The sequence below is a fragment of the Camelus ferus genome, chromosome 11 (genome assembly GCF_009834535.1).
Source record: "Camelus ferus isolate YT-003-E chromosome 11, BCGSAC_Cfer_1.0, whole genome shotgun sequence".
Lineage (NCBI taxonomy): Eukaryota > Metazoa > Chordata > Mammalia > Artiodactyla > Camelidae > Camelus > Camelus ferus.
The window spans coordinates 51,000,921-51,019,314 of record NC_045706.1 but is presented as its reverse complement, the minus strand read 5'-3'; the positions used below and the strand labels follow the sequence as shown (position 1 = coordinate 51,019,314).

General features: G+C 35.5%; 1 protein-coding gene across 3 annotated transcripts in view; it reads right to left on the bottom strand.

Annotated features, from left to right (window-relative positions):
- Positions 1–3,814: 3,814 nt before the first annotated feature.
- ADK (adenosine kinase) overlaps positions 3,815–18,394 on the bottom strand; it is a 413,194-nt gene continuing 398,614 nt past the window's right edge. For 2 of the 3 annotated variants that reach the window (XM_032491568.1, XM_006173421.3), the window contains one exon: positions 3,815–8,355. In XM_032491568.1, the coding sequence (XP_032347459.1) occupies positions 8,231–8,355 (125 nt within the window). In that variant the 3' untranslated portion in view covers positions 3,815–8,230. The remainder of the gene's footprint in view (positions 8,356–18,394) is intronic. The other variant, XM_006173420.3, reaches the window with a different exon arrangement.

Sequence of the window (18,394 nt, the reverse complement as noted above, 5' to 3'; positions counted from 1 at the left end):
GAATTGGATGGGGAGGAAACAGCACTATACAGAATATTAAAAAAAAATAAAGTCTAAAACACACTTACAAGAAAACAAACTCACATTTTTAGTGACGGCTACATATTTGCATCAAGCAAATTATCTGATACTTAGTAAGCAGCCGGTGAATCTTTGAATAAATCATCAACTGCTGCAGATTTACATACTGTGCTAGGTCTTTGTAAATGTCTCACTCCAAGTCAAAGAGAAACTGAAGCTCAGAGTGGTGGAATCACTTCCTCACTAGCTAATTAGTGAAGGGATTAGACTAGAACTCAGTTCTCAAACTCCAGGTCCCCTACATTATAGCTTTTTCCAAGTTAAGAAAGGATCAAAGTCATAAAGGATAAAAGTTTACATCATATGATCAAGTTCCATTTATATGCATGTAGATTATGTGATTAGGGAAGAGGGGAGAAGGTGGGCCAACTAAGGCAAACTGGATACTGTTTTCTCTTGCCTACTTAGGGGACAGACTTCTAATAATGAAGCTAAATAGAAAGGGAAGAGTTCCAGCACGGAGAATGTGAGCAGAAGTATATCCAGAGAACAGCAATTTTAGTTGTTCAAGCAACTAAAATCCTTAGTGACCTTGCCATCTCTGTCTCTGACTCACTGCAGAGATCTGGAGCAGTGAGAAAGGCTTTCCCTGAGCAAACATTTATTCAGCATGTACTGTGTGGCAGTGGATAGTCCTGACTTAGAAGAAGACCAATGAAAATTATATGCTACATTATGATTGTATAAACTACAGTAAGGAAATATGCCATGCGCCTTGAGAGAAAAAAGGATGGAGCAGCAGCTAATTATGTGGGAGGTTTAGAGAAAACTTTTTAAAGGGCTTGACTTTTGAACTGGATCTTTAAACATGAGCAGTTATAGCAGGAAAACAGTAATCCAGATAAGGTATGTTTGGGCTGGGGTGAAGGGTTATAAGGAGGGATGGCAGTAGGAAGGCTGCTTAAGTGGTTAAGAGGTGGATGGTCAAGGAATTTAAACAGACCAGGGAATGTGACTGTGTTTCTGCTCTAGCAAGGGATCCTTCATGGTGAGAGGGGGCTGATTGATAGAGGGGAAGAACTAAAGTGGGAGAAATTAGTCCAGACATGATGAAGGTCTAAATTATATCTGAGAGGATGAAGAGGTGAGGAAGAGATTTGAGAGGCAGACCTGACAGAACTTGGTGATCAGTTAGACAAATGGGTGAGGAAGGGAAAAGTCAGGAAGAATTATTTCTATTAATGGAGATAGAAAAAGTAGGAAGAATAGACTGGGCTGGGGAGTTCAAGAGAAGGTGAGTTCTGTTTTGATAATCAACTTGTCTGCAGAATATCCCAAGGGGCTGACCTGTAGGTTTTGAGCCTAAAGCTTGGGAGGAAATCAGGGTTAGAAACAGAGATTTGAGAGTAATTAGGTGATAGATGAATTCTTGGCAACCAAGTTGGTCAACTAGTTCACAAAGTGACAAAAGGCTTGAGGGAGTAACAGTGACAAAAGGCGTGGGGGAGTAGAGGCTCCTTGACACTGAAGACAAGGATAGAGGAGGTGTTCCTAAGCAGACAAAGAAGGGGCTGTAAAGGAGGCAAGACAATGAGGAAAAAGTCAAGGGAATAAGTCTCAAGAGAATGTGGTCCTCCAAGTCAGATGTTGAGACAAGATGAGGTAGGGTAAGGACTGAAAACTGGCCATTAGATTTGACAATTAGGAATTTTCTGGTAATCAGGAGAAGGAATGCTTCAGAGGAGGCAGAAGCAGATTGTAGTGGGTTTAGGAGCCTGGATGGGAAGAGGTCTGGTTGGTGTTTGCAGAGGTGATTCATGAATATTCCAATTGCCGGGGGGTTACGGGATGAGGAGAGGGTATTCCATACTAAGAAGAGGGGCTTGGAGGTTGTGGTAGCCCCAAGAAGCCCTGCAGCAACCCAAGATTGGCTAATTTTGTCATGGAATTCATGTAAAAATTACATTTTGAAATAAATAACGTGTGATTTTGTATTATGTGCTGTGTTATCTTCTTCATGAGATGCTATTAATCAAATTTAAAAGGTTTTCAATAGCCAAGACATAGAAACAACCCATATGCCCATCAACAGTTGACTGGTTTAAGAAGATGTGGCACATACACACAATGGAATATTACTCAGTCATAAAAAGAATGAAATATTGCTATTTGTAGCAACATGGACGGACCTAGAGAATATTATACTTAGTGAAGTAAGTCAGAGAAAGACAAATATATGCTATCACTTATATGTGGAATCTGAAAAATAATGCAAATGAATCTGTATACAGAATAGAAACCTACAGACTCACAGACATAGAAAATAAACTTATGGTTACCAAAACAGAAAGGTTAGTGTAGGGGGTTGGAAATTAGAACTATGGGATTAACAGATACAAACTACTATACACAGATAAGCAATATGGATTTACTGTATAGCACAGGGAATGATAATCAAATATCTTGTAAAAAACCTGTAATGGAAAATAATCTGAAAAAAATATATAACTGAATCACTTTGCTGTACATGTGAAACATAATATTAAGTTGACTATACTTAATAAAAAATTTAATATGTTTCTCTATTTAAGCACTTTATATTTTTTCCAACATTAGGACAAATTTCAACCATACAGAAATATTGAACAGTATTATGTAGCAAATATCCATCTAATTACTATCTAGAATCTACAATTAACATTTTGCTATATTTGCCTTATCATTTATCTACTCATCTACCCATCCCTCTTTCCATTCATCTTATTATTTGATAAACATCACTGTAAGTTACAGACATCAATACAATTCATATCTAGCAATATACGCATCATTAACTAGAGTTCAGTATTTGCTCAGTTGGTTTCTTTTTAGGTGTGTGAAATTTAAAAAACTCACAACCTAAGTGGGATATTCCCCAAGTTTTGACAAATGTATACAACAGTGTAACCCCTATTATGACATGGAACATCACTGTCAGCTTAGAAAGTCCCCTCATTCCCCTTCCCAGTTTCCACTTCTCTCCTCTCCCACAAAGCCAGCTCCTGTTCTGTTTTTTTTCACTGTAGGTGGGTTTTACCTGTTCTAGAACTTCATGCGTGGGGAATCTTACAGTTTGCTCTTATTCATATCTGGCTTCTTTCACTCAGCGAAATGTTTCTAAGATTGATTCATATTGTTTTATCAGTAATTTCCTTCATTTGCTGAGTATTAGTCCATTGTTTGAATACACCATAGTTTTTATGTCTTCTCCTGCTGTTGGACAGCTACTCAGTTTCCAGTTTTTGACAACAATGAATAAAACTGCTCTAAATGTTCTAATACAATCTTTATATGTGGACATACGCTTTCACTTCTCTTCGGTAAATACCAGGAGTGGAATGGTTGGATCAAAGAATAGGTATGTTTAATTTTTAAAGAAACTCCCATGCCTTTTCCCAGAGGCTGTTCCATTTTACACTTCCACTGGCAAGGCTGCTTCACATCCTCTCCAATGTTTGATGTCGTCATTTAAATTTTAGACTTTCCAGAGCAGTAGTATCTTACTGAGGTTTTAATGTTCCTTTCTCTCATGAAGTTGAATACTTCATCATGCACTTATTGGCCATTCATATATTTTCTTTTGTAGTATCATCTATGTCTTTTTATTATTGAGTTAGAGATTTTTTAATGTATTCTTCATTAGTTATATGTGCTGTGAATATTTTATCCTGGCATGTGGCTTGTTCATTCATATTCTTAATGGCATCTTGATGAATAAAAAGTTTAAATTTTTTTAGAGTTCAATTTATCAGTATTTTTTCTTTTATGGTTATTTAATGCTTTCAAAGTCCTCTCCAAGAAACTTGCCTTCCCTTAAGCTGTTTTCCTCTAGAAGCATAATAGTTTTAGTTTTTATGTTATGGCCAAGCTCCATCTTTAATTTTTATGTATGGTATGAGGTAAGGGGTCAAATGTTAAATTTCCAAAAAGATACAAGTTGTTATAGCATCTATTGAAAAGATTTTCCTTTCCCTATTGAGTTGCTTTAGTGCCTTTATAAAATATCAAACTGCTTAATATTTAAATTTATTTTACTATTTATAAAGTGTTTTTACTCTCATATGCTCTTACTCTGTCACTGGGGGTGGATGTTCTCCTCATTTTAGAGTTGAGAAAACCAAAGCTCAAGGCAGTTCAAGAATTTGACCAAGGAGACACAAAGCCAAGGACTTGAACACAGAACTAATACTGAATCAAAAAGAAATTGTTTACATTTTAAACCTATTTTATCCAGTGGAAATATTATTAAATAGACACTTTTTTCCTAAGAGTGACAGAATAACAGAAATGAGTAAGTGCAATGTTTTTATATTTCAACACTGGTTGTATTTTTAGACTATCGCCCACACACATGCTTTCTTTGTAGGCTTGTATATGTCCAAAGCAATCTATATTATGCATCTCTTTTTGAAAGAGTGAAAAAATTATATCTGCTTTACAAGAGTGGGTAAGAATAATAGCTTTTAGCCAAGGTTGCCTGGATTTTATTTAAGATAAAGAATATATTTCTCTCACTCTGATCTAAAAAGAAAGTTAGACTCAGAGAAATAAAGCAGTACTTAAAGGTACATATCATGAAGACAGACATAACTACAAGAAAACTCAATAGCCACTCCTGCTCCTTTTTCTTTCCCTCCTATTCTGCCATATTAATATTTGGGCACCTAGCCTGTCTCCACGTTTGATACCACCTTCTTTTCTACCACGTGGAAGCAGCTTTCAGCAACCCTTGATCACTTGCTGAGACTAGGCTGACCTCAATATTCTAACTCTCCAGATCACCAGAGCTCACCCCTGACTATCAGTCTCTAGTGCCCACCTCATTTTTCCAACTGTGACACACAAATGAATGACCTCAGTCTTTCTGGCTCACTCCTCTGGTAAGAGTCATCTTTCCCCACATACAGGGAGATGACCTTGTTAAAACCACTGGTACACAGCATTCTTTAGGGATGTTATCCCTAAAGCACCTACATTTGTGAATTACATAGAATAAGAGGGTCACTCAGTTATCTGAAGCCAGCTTTGGGGCAGAACCCACATCTTCTTGACAACTTCATTGTTCTTTCCCTATGCTATAAGTTTTCCCTCAATTATCTATTAAACCAAGATGCTATAAAATGGAACTAGGTTAACTACTCGTCATTCCAAGATGGAAAAACTCAGGCCATAGCGGGGAATGCCTAACAATCAGTTAGAGGCAGTTTTGCAGAGACCTGGTCAGCTATGTTAGCCAATATTTTTCCTTTGTCCTGTACCAAAACAGAGAACTAAACACATGCCATAAACCCAAGAACAAAGTAACATGTATTCCAATGATTATTTTTTTTTTAATACAAGACAGTTGCACAATCTGTGTGCATGTTAATTAGTACCAGAGAGCATTCCTTGAAACCGCCTATAAACAGGGACTGTCATAAAAGCCTACCTGGTGAGTGGTACTTGATCAATAGTTCTTTTTTTATGAGATTTTCTTAACAACAAAAATAAGAGAGAAGTCCCGTCTACTGATCTGAGAGGAAGACATTCTGTAATAGTTTTAATATGATAGAGATACTCTAGCTCCTAAACTAATTCTAATTGTTGTTGAGACACAAAGTTGGAGGACTCACACTTTCTGATTCCAAAACTTACTCAGAGCTCCAGTAACCAGGACAGTCTGGACTGGCATTAGGATAGACACACACATATAGGCCAATGGAACAGAATTGATAATCCAGAAGTAAAACTTTACACTTATGAGCAATAGATTTTTGACAAGGATGCCAAGATAATTCAATAGTAGAGAACGCAGTCTTTTACATCAGATACTGGGACAACTGGATATCCACAAACAAGATAATTAATTTAGACCTCCTACCTCAAATAAATGCAAAAATAAACTCAAAATGGATCAAAGAGCAAAAACTATAAAACTTTTAGAAGAGAACATAGTTGTAATTTTTTATGACGTTGAATTAGGCAATGGTTTCTTAGATATGAAACCAAAAGCAAAATTGAAAAAAAAATTAATTGGATTTCATACATATTTTAAAAATTTGCATTTCAAAGGACACCAACAAGTGAAAACACAACCCACAGGGGAGAAAATATTTGTAAATCATGTCTGATAAGACTTATACCCACAAAATATAAAGAACGCTTACAACTCAACAATAAAAATAACAAATTACTTAATTAAAAAATGGGCAATGGATCTGAAGAGACATTTCTCCAAAGGAAAAATACAAATAAATGGCCAATAAGCACAGTATCATTAGTGAACAAGAAAATGCAAATTAAAACCACAATGAGATATCACTTCATACCCACCAACATGGCTATAATCAGAGTAGCAAAAATTGGCAAAGCTGTGAAAAAATTGGAATCCTTGAACCTTGTCGGTGAGAATGCAAGATGGTGCAGTCCCTTTGGAAAAAAGTGAAGTGTAGGGTTACCATGTGACCCAGCAATTCCACTCCTAGGTATATACCCAAAAGAACTGAAAATGTACATCCACATAAAAAACTTGTACGTGAATGTTAATTAGCAGCATAATTCTTAATAGCCCAAAATTGTTGACAACTGAAATATTCATCAACTGATGAGCAGATAAACAAAATATGGTCTATCCATACAATGAAACATTACTCAACAATAAAAAGAAATATTGAAAATGTTATAAGAAAGGTGAACCTTGAAAACATGCTGAGTGAAAGAAGCCAGACACAAAAGTACACGTATGACTCCATTTTTATGAATGTCAAGAATAGGCAAATCAACAGAGACAGAAAATAGGTTAATGGCTGCCAGAGGAAGGGGAGTGTGGTGAATTCGGAGGTACAGGGTTTCTTTTTGGGGTGATGAAAGTGTTCTTGATTTAGATAATGGTGATACTGCACAGCTTTGTTAATACACTAAAACCCACTGAACTGTATACTTTAAGATGGAAGATCTCATGGTAAAGGAATTATATCTCAATAATAATAAAGACAAGCAAGCATAGGAGACCTGGAAGATTACTCAAACATCAAACGAAACAAAAGCCTGAACCCCTTTCTATGGTTTGAATCCAGTTTTATAACTATGATCTCTCTCTTCTTCAACAACAATAATCATAGTGATAAAAATAGCAGGTACTTACTAGGCACTTACTGGGCTTGTAACACGCATTTTATACTCGATATTCTCTCAAATCATCTCAATGACCTCGTACATAGGGGTTATGATCCCATTTTATAGAAAGGAAACTGAAGCTCAGAGGCTGAGTAATTTGCCCAAGGTCATTTAAGGGTAATTAAGCCTGACTCCAGAGGTTCCATTATACCATTCTGACTTCCTTAAAACAGTGGCTTATTGGTCGTCAATACTAAGTTATTTTTCAATGTGCTATGTTGTTCTTTCAATCTCCATCAAAAAATTAGGTATCGTTTTGGGGCCCAGGATTAAATAATGATCTTTCTTCCTTAGTTTGTTGAGCACAGGGCAAAGAAAGTAAAAAAGTCCTATTATGATATGTTTTTATTTGTATCAAATTACAGAGTACCATAAGTAAATATAAGATTATGATTTGAATATTATAATATAGCTTATAATTTGGCAAATTATTTAATTATCCAAAGTTTATTACATGTTTGAGTACACACTGAAGAAATGATTTGGCATAACTTGGCAAGATAAATATTTCTGTACCTTATTTGACCATTTATCATGTATACATGTGGTACATATATGAGATATCTGTGTATGTATACACACACACACTCCTGAATTAAATATACTTGTATAAAAGCTAAAGATTTATGTATTACCATTAATTCCTTTAAAAAATCTATTATATTAAATTGCATCTGCATTCAAAGCAGAAATGTATGTAAAAAAACTGATCACTTTGCTAAATACACATGAATTTACAAAATAATTGAAAATGAAATAAAAATTTCTGTTGAAATGTTATATTCTTGTTTAACTGACATTTAAGTGGCACTATCAAACTATGGAAATAAACCTCATTTTTTAGGTTGTTGAGAGAATAAAGATTCCACTGAGCATTACTGTACCCTCTAAATTAAGAATGAACATTATTATAGTAGGAAAGGTGGCGGATAATTTTCTTCTTTATTGATATGGGAATTCTCAGGAAGCAATCAGGGCAGTCTGTACTCCTGGGCTGGGGTTTCCTGCTTTTCCATCAGTGGAAGTCTGGCTTCTCTGGAAAGGTGCAGCCAGTCCGCCTAATTATGACACTTGCTGCGTAGTGGCCAGCACGGATGCACTCAGTCAGGGGCCTGTCTGAGACCAATTGAGACAGAAAACCTGCAACATAGACAAGAGGGGAAAACATGAGTATTGTAGTAACAGCATCAGAAATGTCATATGGGTCAGAACAAAAAGCGGTCTACGTACCTATCCCTTTCTTCAGTCTTGATAGTTGTGTTAAACCTCAAGGGCTAGAGAATTCTTCCTTAATATTTTAAAGAGCTCAAGTTGGGATGTGGAAACTCACCATCAAGTCAATTGAGTCTTTCTAAGCCTAAACGATCATACTTTCCTTTTACTTTGATATTAAAAGGTTGTAAGTAAGAAATACTGGCCAAATAATATTATCTTGGGTCTTTACAGATGAGAAATTATTAGTTATGCCTCTTCCTATCTCTATCAATTCCTTCTGTACTGTTGTTATTCCTAGCAAATGCTGGAAAAAAGTCTATCATCTGGATGTCTCTCCAAGAATAAATCTGAGAGTTGAAAAGTTATGAAGGACCTTATATTTCCCTTGCACTCCCAGAAGTAACAGTGAAATAATTTCTGTAGTCAAGTACCATGGACCAGCTTGACATTAAAAATAAATATGATAAAGCAGAAAACAGTGCTGAGGCCTTCTTCTGCTTCTGACCAGGATGAAATAAAAGGTACCAGATTTGCCCTTTCTCCAGAAACAACTTCAAAATAAAAACAAGGTATATGAAACAAAGTTTTTCAAATATTGTACATCAGCCACAAAAGATCCATGAAAGAAGGGAATCAAATGAGGTAAGCTGTAAAAGTTACCAGGCCAGAACACATGGAGAGGCAACCTATGAGCAGAGCCCAATAGTTTCCAGAGTTGAGAAGATGGAATTGGGAGTCCAAGTAGGACAAAATCAAACATCTAGGCAGACTGTTCAGGAAAAAAATGAGAGGAGACACAAACTGCCAATACTGACAATAAGAGAAATGACATCACTATAGCATTTACGCACACTAAATTTAAGGATAATAAGGAAACGTTATTAACAACTTTATGTCAACAGATTTGACAAGTGAGATGAATTGAACAAATTTCAGAAAAGACACAAACTATCAAAGCTCACTCAGGGAGAAACAGATAACCTGAATAGCCTTTTATCTATTAAATATTTGATTTTATAATTAAAAAGCTTCCCATAAGAAAATTCCAGGTCCAGATGGTGTCACTGGTGAATTCCACCAAATAACTAAGGAAGAAAAATAGTATCAATGCTATCCAAAGGCCCCAGAAAACTGAAAAGGAGAGAATACATTCCAACACATTCTTTGAGGCCGGCATTACTCTCATAGCAAAATCAGAAAAGATGCAAATATTCCGAAGAAAATTTCAGCAAATCAAATCTGACAGTATATTAAAATAGCTAATAAATCCTGATCAGGTAGCATTTATCCTAGAAATACAAGGTTGGTTTAACATTCAAAAATCAATCAATGTAATCTACCATATGATGTAAGAAAACCATAAGATCATCTTCATAGATGCAGAAAAAGAATTTGACAAAATCCAACATCAATTTCTAAACAAAAAACTTCCAGCAAACTAGGAATAGGAGGGAACTTCCTCAAATTTCATAAAAGGCACTTTTGAAAAACTTGCAGTTAATGTCTTTCTTAATAGTGGATGATGGAATGTTTCCTCCTTAGAATTGAGAACAAGGAAAGAGTATCTCCTAGAGACCTTAGCCAGTGCAATAAGGCAAACAAAAGATAGAAACAAAAGGTATCAAGATTGAAAATGAAGTAAAACTGTCTTTATTTGCAGATGGCATGATTGTCTATATCTATGGTTCTCAACAGTGGCAAATTTGTCCCCCAGAGGACATTTGGCAATGTCTGGACACATTTTTGTTGTCACATCTGGGGCAGACGGTGCTTCTGGCAACTAGTGGCTAGAGTCCAGGGATGCTGCTAAATATCCTACGAGGTCAATAATACTGAGATTAAGAAATCCTGGTCTATGTAGAAAAATCCTATGGAATCTAGAAAAGAGTTACTAGAACTTCTGAGTGAGTTTAATAAAGTTGCAGGATACAAGATCATTATACAAAAATCAACTGAATTTCAGTACTAGTAATGTGTGTACCAGCACACATTTCAGTACACAGCAATTGTATGTACATTTAGAAATTAATATCATTATTTACTATACTATCAAATACGTGAAATACCTAGGGACCGATCTGACAAAAGTTGTATAAGACCTTCACGCTGAAAATGACAAAACAATGCTGAGAGAAATAAAACAAACCTGAATAAATGAAGCGTTCAGAGATCAGAAGATTCAATATTGTCATCAGCTCTATTGATTCAATGTAATACAATCAAAATTCTAGCAGCCTTTTCTAATAGAAACTGACAAGGTGATTCTAAAATTTATGTGGAAATGCAAATGACTTAGACTAGTTAAAACATAACTTTGAAAAGAAGGTTACTTGATTTAAAAACTTATTATAGAACTAAAATAATTGGGACACTATGGGATTGGCATGAAGATAGACAAATAAATCAATGCAACTACATAGAGCCCAGAAATAGACCTACTTCTATATGGTCAATTGATTTTTGACAAAGGTATCAAAGCAATTCAATGGAGAAAAGCTAGTTCTTAGAAGAGCTGGATGGCCATATGTGGGAAAAAACCCAACAAAAACCAAACCACTTCTACCTTTCCTCATATCAACTACAAAAATTAACTTGAAATGGATCACAGGTTTAAATGTAAGAGGTAAAACTATGAAAATTTGAGAAGAAAATTTGAAAGAAAATTTTAGTGATTTTGAATTTGTCAAAGATCTCTTAAGATATAAATTTTTATGAAAGAAAAAATAATTTTGACTTTGCCAAATTAAACATTTTTATACCTCAACAGCAAGAAACAACCCAATAAAAACGGATGAAAGTGTTGAACAAACACTTCAGCAAAGAAGATAAACAGATGTCAAATAAGCATATGAAAAGATGTTTGACATTATGATTTATTAGAGAAATGCAAATTAAAACCACCATTAGATACCACTGTTCACCCACTAGAATGGTTAAAATTAAAAAGACTGACATACCGAGTGTTGGCAAGGATATAGATCAATTGAAACCTGAATATACTGACTAGGAGACCATAAAACCATTTTTCAGCATCTTAAAAAGTTAAACAAACACCTACCATATGACTCAGTCTTTCTACTTCTAGGTATTTAACCCAAAGTAAATGAAAGCATTTTTCTACACCAAGATTTGAAAATGAATGTTCACAGCAGCTTTATTTGTAATAGCCTGAAACTGGAAACAATCCAAATGGGGATGAGAAGGGGCAGGAAGACAGGATTACAAAGGAGCATGGAAGTAGTGAATAGGTCCATAGTGATGGTTTCAGGGGTGTGTACATATGTCAACATTTGTAAAACTGTATACTTTAAACATGTGCCATTTACTATATGCCAATTATACAGCAATAAAACTATATAAAAATTGTTGTAGTTACAAATTAGGTAGTCAAGAACATTAGAATCTGGGGCTACTTCCCCCCTAAGGAAAACCTGAGCTGCCGTAGCAGTACTCAAATACTCAGAAGAACAGATGATAATGAGAAATTGTTCTGTGGCCAGACTTTTAGCCCTTCCCATCGGCCCTGGGCAGGCTGGGGGGGACGGTGGAGGGTGAAGGTTAATTGAGAAGCTGTGGTACAGTGACCTGTAGAGAGCATTGTAAGAGATTTATGTTCTTTCTCTTCTACAATTCTGACCACACAGGCTTTTCCTTGTCAGATTTGGGGAATGCCCTGTATCTAATAAAACAAATAAGTACGCCCAACCAAAGAATAATTAATTTGGTTAATGGAGTGATGTATTTTGAAGACGTTTGCTTAGAATATGAAATCACTCTCTCAAGAGATTTAGTAAGAGTATTTTATCATTGAGTTTTCAGGTAACAGTCAAAGGTCAATATTAACTTTCAGCCAAACTGTGAGACTAAACTGCTCAGCCCACACAGTGAATAGAACAGATGCCAAATTCAGAGTCAGATCAGTTTACAATGGAAACACGTCCATTAGAAGCCTTACAAGGAACATCTGTTTTCCTCATTCCTCCTGGTATGCTCTTTGTGAGAAAAAGAAAAGCTTATGTTTATGAAATATTTTTGGGAAGCATAAGTACCAGCATCCTCTTTCTAAGAGAAGAGTGAGCTGATGACTGAAGTGAAGCACTCTGAACAAACATTTGCTTTGACAAGTGGAAAACCTGGATGCAGAGAAAAGTTAAGACCTGTGTCCTGGGTGAATATCAGTTTTTTAATAATCTATTTTTAGAAACCAACTGAGATGAACTACAAATGTTACATAATCAGTTATAAGTGGACTCTTCATAAAGTAGCTGATGTGAATCTTCAGAAGTTGTACAGAATAGTTTAAGTAAACAAAGGGAGCTTATATTTAAAGAATCATAGGGAATCATTTTATAATATGAACTATAAACATCAAGATAGATTTTCTATTGTAAAATATATACTACCTAAAATTTACCATTTTAACCATTTTTAAGTGTACAATTTATGGCATTAGGTACATTTTGCAATGTTGGGTACATTTTGCAATGTTGGGTAACCATCACCTCAATCAATTTCCAGAACTTTTTCATCACTCCAACAGAAACTAAAACCTATACTTATTAAACTGAACTCTCTGTTCCCCCCTACTCCTGGCCCGTTAACTGCTATTCTACATTCTGTCTCTGTGAATTTACCTGTTCTAGGTACTTCACATGAATAGGATCATACAATATCTGTCCTTTTGTGTCTGGCTTATTTCACTCAGCATAGTGTCTTTCAATATAAGTTTTTAAATTTAATTTTTAATTATTAGTTGGCCTAAAATGTATTTTTTAAAAAACTGTATTTGGAAATAATTTTAAATTCAGAGAAAATCTGCAAGAATAAAAACAATGTAAAAAGTACCCATACATCCTCTACCCAGATGCATTTATTGTTAACATTTTGCTCCTTTTGTGCACATGCTGTTTTTATATAATTTTCCCCCCAAACAATTAGAAAGGAAGTTGCACTTCTGTCCTTTACTTCTAAGTATATCTACATGTCTTTCCTAAGAATAAGACTTTTCTCTTACATAACCATAGCCATCCACTTCAGTAACACTGCTAGAATATTGTTCTCTAATAGACCCTCCATGTTCCAGTTTTGTCAATTGACCCGATAATATCCTTTATAGGATTTTTTTCCTCCTAGGGTAGAATTTAGTATTAGTCATTTTTTTCCTTTTTTCTTTTTAAATTGAAGTATAGTTAGTTTACAATGTTGTGTCAAATTTCTGGTGTACAGCATAACAGTTCAGTCATACATATACATATATATATATTGATTTTCATACTTTTTTATTATAGGTTATATTTTTTATAGGTTATAACATTTATCATTGTGCTCAGTAAAATTTTTAAAATTTCCTTAGGATAAATTTCTTTAAGGGTAATTAATAATTTTTAAGGCTTTATATGCATATTGCCAAACTCCTTTTCAAATGATCCTATTAACATATACACCCAACAGCACTCTTGCTATAAAAAAAAATCTGTTTGATAATTTGAAAAGTGAAAGGTAGAATCTTGTTTTAACTTAACAGTTACTTGTTTATTAGGAAGGTTGAAAACTTTTTTGTTCATATGTTTACAGGCCATTTGTATTTCTTCTTATGAACTGCCTGATGATAACTTTTACCTATTTTTCTGTTGGGTTTTTTTTCTTCTTTAGTTGATTTGTAAGAGACATTCCTAGTTTGTTTGCTACTTACGTTGCAAATACTTCACATTACTTTGTCACCTGCCTTTTATTTCCATTGTTACATAGATATATTTGTCTTTTCTTTAATATTTTCTCCATTGAATTTAGGCTGACAAAGGTCCTCCATACCATGAGATCAGATAAATATTAGCTCATATATTCTTTTAGTTTATTTATGGTCATTTAATTGTTTAGCTCCATCTGGAAATTATTTGGTTTGATGCTTGGTAGCGATCAACCTTCATTTTCCCCAAAGAGTTGTATTTTTGTTCCATTACTATATCTTAAGTAACCTACCCTGTTTCAATCCTTTTAAAACATTCTGAAGTAATTCTGGATCTACAGAAGAGGTGCAAAGATAGTATAGAATACTCCTGTACTCATCCTGACTTTATTAAATTCCTACATGTGTTTCCTTCCATTTTCAGTCTTTGGTCAGATCTTTGCAATGTGTTTTAGAAACATGTTTAATTCAAAATAGTAAAAAAGCAAAATTTTTGTATGTCTGAAAAAATATTATCATTTCCAGATTTCAGAGATGATTTTTGTTTTCTGTTTACTTTTATTCCCTAAATATTCTATAATAAGCAATATTACTTTTATAATTAGAAAAAAGCCATTAAGCATTATTTTAAAGAATAACATGGGAACATTTACTATTCAGAAAAATGGTTAAGAACAATTAATTCAAGAATTTCAGCTAAGTGATGTTCTGTTCTGACAGTTTTCCATTCATGCTTTTAGAGTTTATTAATAATTGTAGACATTTGGGAACAGAGCTTTCCACAAAGAAAATCAGTGTAAGTGTTGGTGTAAGTACAATGAAGTTGGTTACTCCTAGAGGGATTCCTTAAGAACTAAAAACCTTCATTACTTTCTGTATTCTGAGGCTTAGGGAAACAAAGGCAGTGTTAGAGGAGGCATCTCAGAGAGTTTCTGAGGGAACCTTAGCACAGTCTCTCTTCCTCACATGAAGTTTTCATCTATAGAAGGTATATGCTAAGTAAATCAGTCTGCATCTTTTGAAATGAAAATTCAAGGAGCAATGCTTCCCTAGCAGGGATTGCTGGGAGAATTCCTGACAGAATGAAGCAGAAAGGATCACTGTACTTGGATGGAGTGGCTATTATGTGATATCAATAAAACAAGCTTTTTGGTAAAAACTGTGAGGTCACTGACCATAGGACACCGGCCTTAGCACATCAGGACACTGTAACTGATGAAGGTGGGAAATTCAAGGCACACACCCAAACTGAAGATACTGGTAAAATGAGAGTGGAAGAAAGCTTCTTCCATTTTGGTCTTTTTGCTTTTTAAATCAAAAAGCTATTTTCAGGAGGAGTTTAAGGTTTACTGAGAATTGAATAGAAAGTACATGGCTCTTGTATACCCTCTCCTGTCCTCATCCTTCAGTTTCCTCATCATTAACATCCTACACTAGTATTGTTACAATTAACGGGCCAATAGTGATTTACTGAAGTCCATGGTTTACATTAGGGTTCACTCTGTGACGCTCATTCTGTGGGATGTGAACATGCATAATGATCTGTTTTCCACCGTTACATCACACAGGTCAGTTTTACTGACCTAAAATGCCCCTGTCCTCTATCTATTCATCCCTCGCACAGCCACCCTGAGCCCTTGACAACCACCGATATTTTTACTGTCTTCATAGTTTTGCTTTTTTCAGAATCTCACATAGTTGGATTCATACATTTTGGAGCTTTTTCAAACTGGCTTCTTTCATTTAGTATGATGTGTCTGAGTTTCCTGTGTGTCTTTTCATGGCTTGATAACTCGTGCCTTTTTACGGCTGAGTAATAACAACATTCCATTGTATGAATATACCACAGTTTGTTTATCCAGTCACCTGCTGAAGGGCATCTTAGTTGCTTCTAAATTTTGTCAATTATGAATAAAGCTGTTATAAACATTTGTGTGCAGATTTTTATGTGAACATAAGTTTCTTACTCAGTTGGGCAACCAAGGAGCATGACTGCTGGGTCATATGGTAAGAGTGTGTTTTTTATGAAACTGCCAAACTGTTTTCTGAAGTGGTTGTACCATTCTGCCTTCCTACCAGCAGTGAATGAGAGTTTCTGGTGCTGCACACCCTCACCACATAGGACATACACACAAACTCACGATGTGGTTAAAATGACATGAGTGAATAAATGTTTTTTTTTCCCAATTAAAAAAATTCTTTACACTTACTTAAAATAAAAACCTCCCAGAACATAAAAGTATAGGCTTGATATCCCATACTCACTTGTCTATTTCACTGCTTGGTAAATTTATTTACTTTATTGTATGTTTGCTGTCTTCAGAGTGCTACCTGAGTCACTTCAGACTCTGTTGGTATCCCCATGGCTTTGGTTCAGACCCCTGAGGACTGGAGCAACGATCTAATGAATCATCACATGCCTGACTGCTATAATACTATGCTCTTCCTACCTCTATCCCTCACCCCATCCCAACTCATTCATTAAAGTTATCAATGTTCTTTATACATGAGGAGTATTGAACTACACATTGTAGTAGTGACAAGTTAATTACACAGTTATTAAGAGATAATGTGGGAGTAGCAACATAAGTTATCATGTAATTACCTTTGTTCTTAGAGGCATTACCGTGTAATTAAAGCAAACCTGATATAATATTTTACAGCAACTAACAGTGAATTCTATATTCTTCCTGTCTTCTTTCCTGTATAAATTTGGTCTCAGTCATTTCTGGGTCGATTTGATTTTTCAATTCTTTGTTCATTCTCCATCTTTCTTAGATATCTACACCTTAGTGATGATTTATGTGCTGAGACAGGCCTGCTATACCTTCTAAACCAATGGTTACCAGATATATGCTGCCACATGGCACATGAGACAGTCAACTTAAAAGCTGTATTTTTTTTTAAGGCTGTATATTTATTACAGAGAAGGAGAGAGAATAAAATATAAATTAAAACACTGACTAATCTGAACCCTCCATTTACTAGACATGCCACTACCACTTCAAAACTTGATATTTACTATAAGAGACAAATGAAAAGAAGGCAAAAACCTAGAATGCTATGAGAAGTACTCTGAATTATGCAGTCAACCGACAGCTACCCTGCCTATCATCACTGGGTACTGTGCTTGAAATCAAAGGATTCAAAAATGGATAAAACATAGTGTTAATCCTTGAGGATCTTATAGTTTTAGGAGAAAAAGCCACATAAATACTTCAAAATAATCCTGGCAGAAGGGTGGAGCATGAACTTACTAGGAAAAGCACTGTTGGCAGAGAGCTCACAGAGTAATCTACTGCAGTATTCTAGGAGTGTTTCTCAAAGTGTGGTCCCTGCGCCAGCAGCTTTAGCATGACCTAAGCTCCACCCACCCTAGACCTACTGAATCAGAAACTCTGAGGATGGGACCCAGCAATTTGTCCTTTAACAAGTCCTCCAGGTGATTCTGATGCATGCTCAAGTCTGAGAATCACTGTTCTAAGGTGACAGATAATAAGGAGAGGAAGGAGAATAAACAGTGATTTGGCATGGATGCTGATGAAAGATGAAAAGTTAAGAACAATTCTTTGACTTAAAGTTTAGGAAATGATGTGGAAAGTGAAACGTGGTCTATGTCTCAGGGTCAGTTCACGTCACATGCCCTTCACCAGGGCGTCTCACTGGCTTTCCTGCGGAGGAGCTACACTTTACCCGGCTCCCACTAAGGAACAGCAGTAAAGATTCTAGGTAGGACAGGACAAGGGTGCCATTATCTGATGCACTGGACATTCCAGTGGGCACTGTGCCAAACCGAATTCAGAGATCTACTAGATAACTTCAACATATTCTGTGAAGTCTCAACTGGAGCCTCTGACCTGTACGTTATGGCTTATTAAAGCAGGAACTGATGTTCAGAATTATGACCTTGAAAACCGATTTTCATATTCATACTATAGTTACTAAGGACAATTGATATTAAATGCTGCCTCCTTCCCTAACACATGCTCTCTCCATATCCACCTCTATTGTAAGTAACAGTAAGGAAAAGGTAGCTGTGATTAGTCTCTCTGTCACTGGATTAGTCACATACACATTCTAGCATGGCTTAATCTGAAGTCAAGGTGACCTGATACTAAGGTGATAGCTGGCCTGATATTTCCTGACTCACCCCTATTCTGACAAAATCCCTCAGTAACCAAGTTCTTAGATATATTGACTAGAACAGTTTTTATGCAATGGTAGGGGGCAAGTCTGTTTGTAGCTATGCATGTGATTAATTGATTTATTCATTCACGC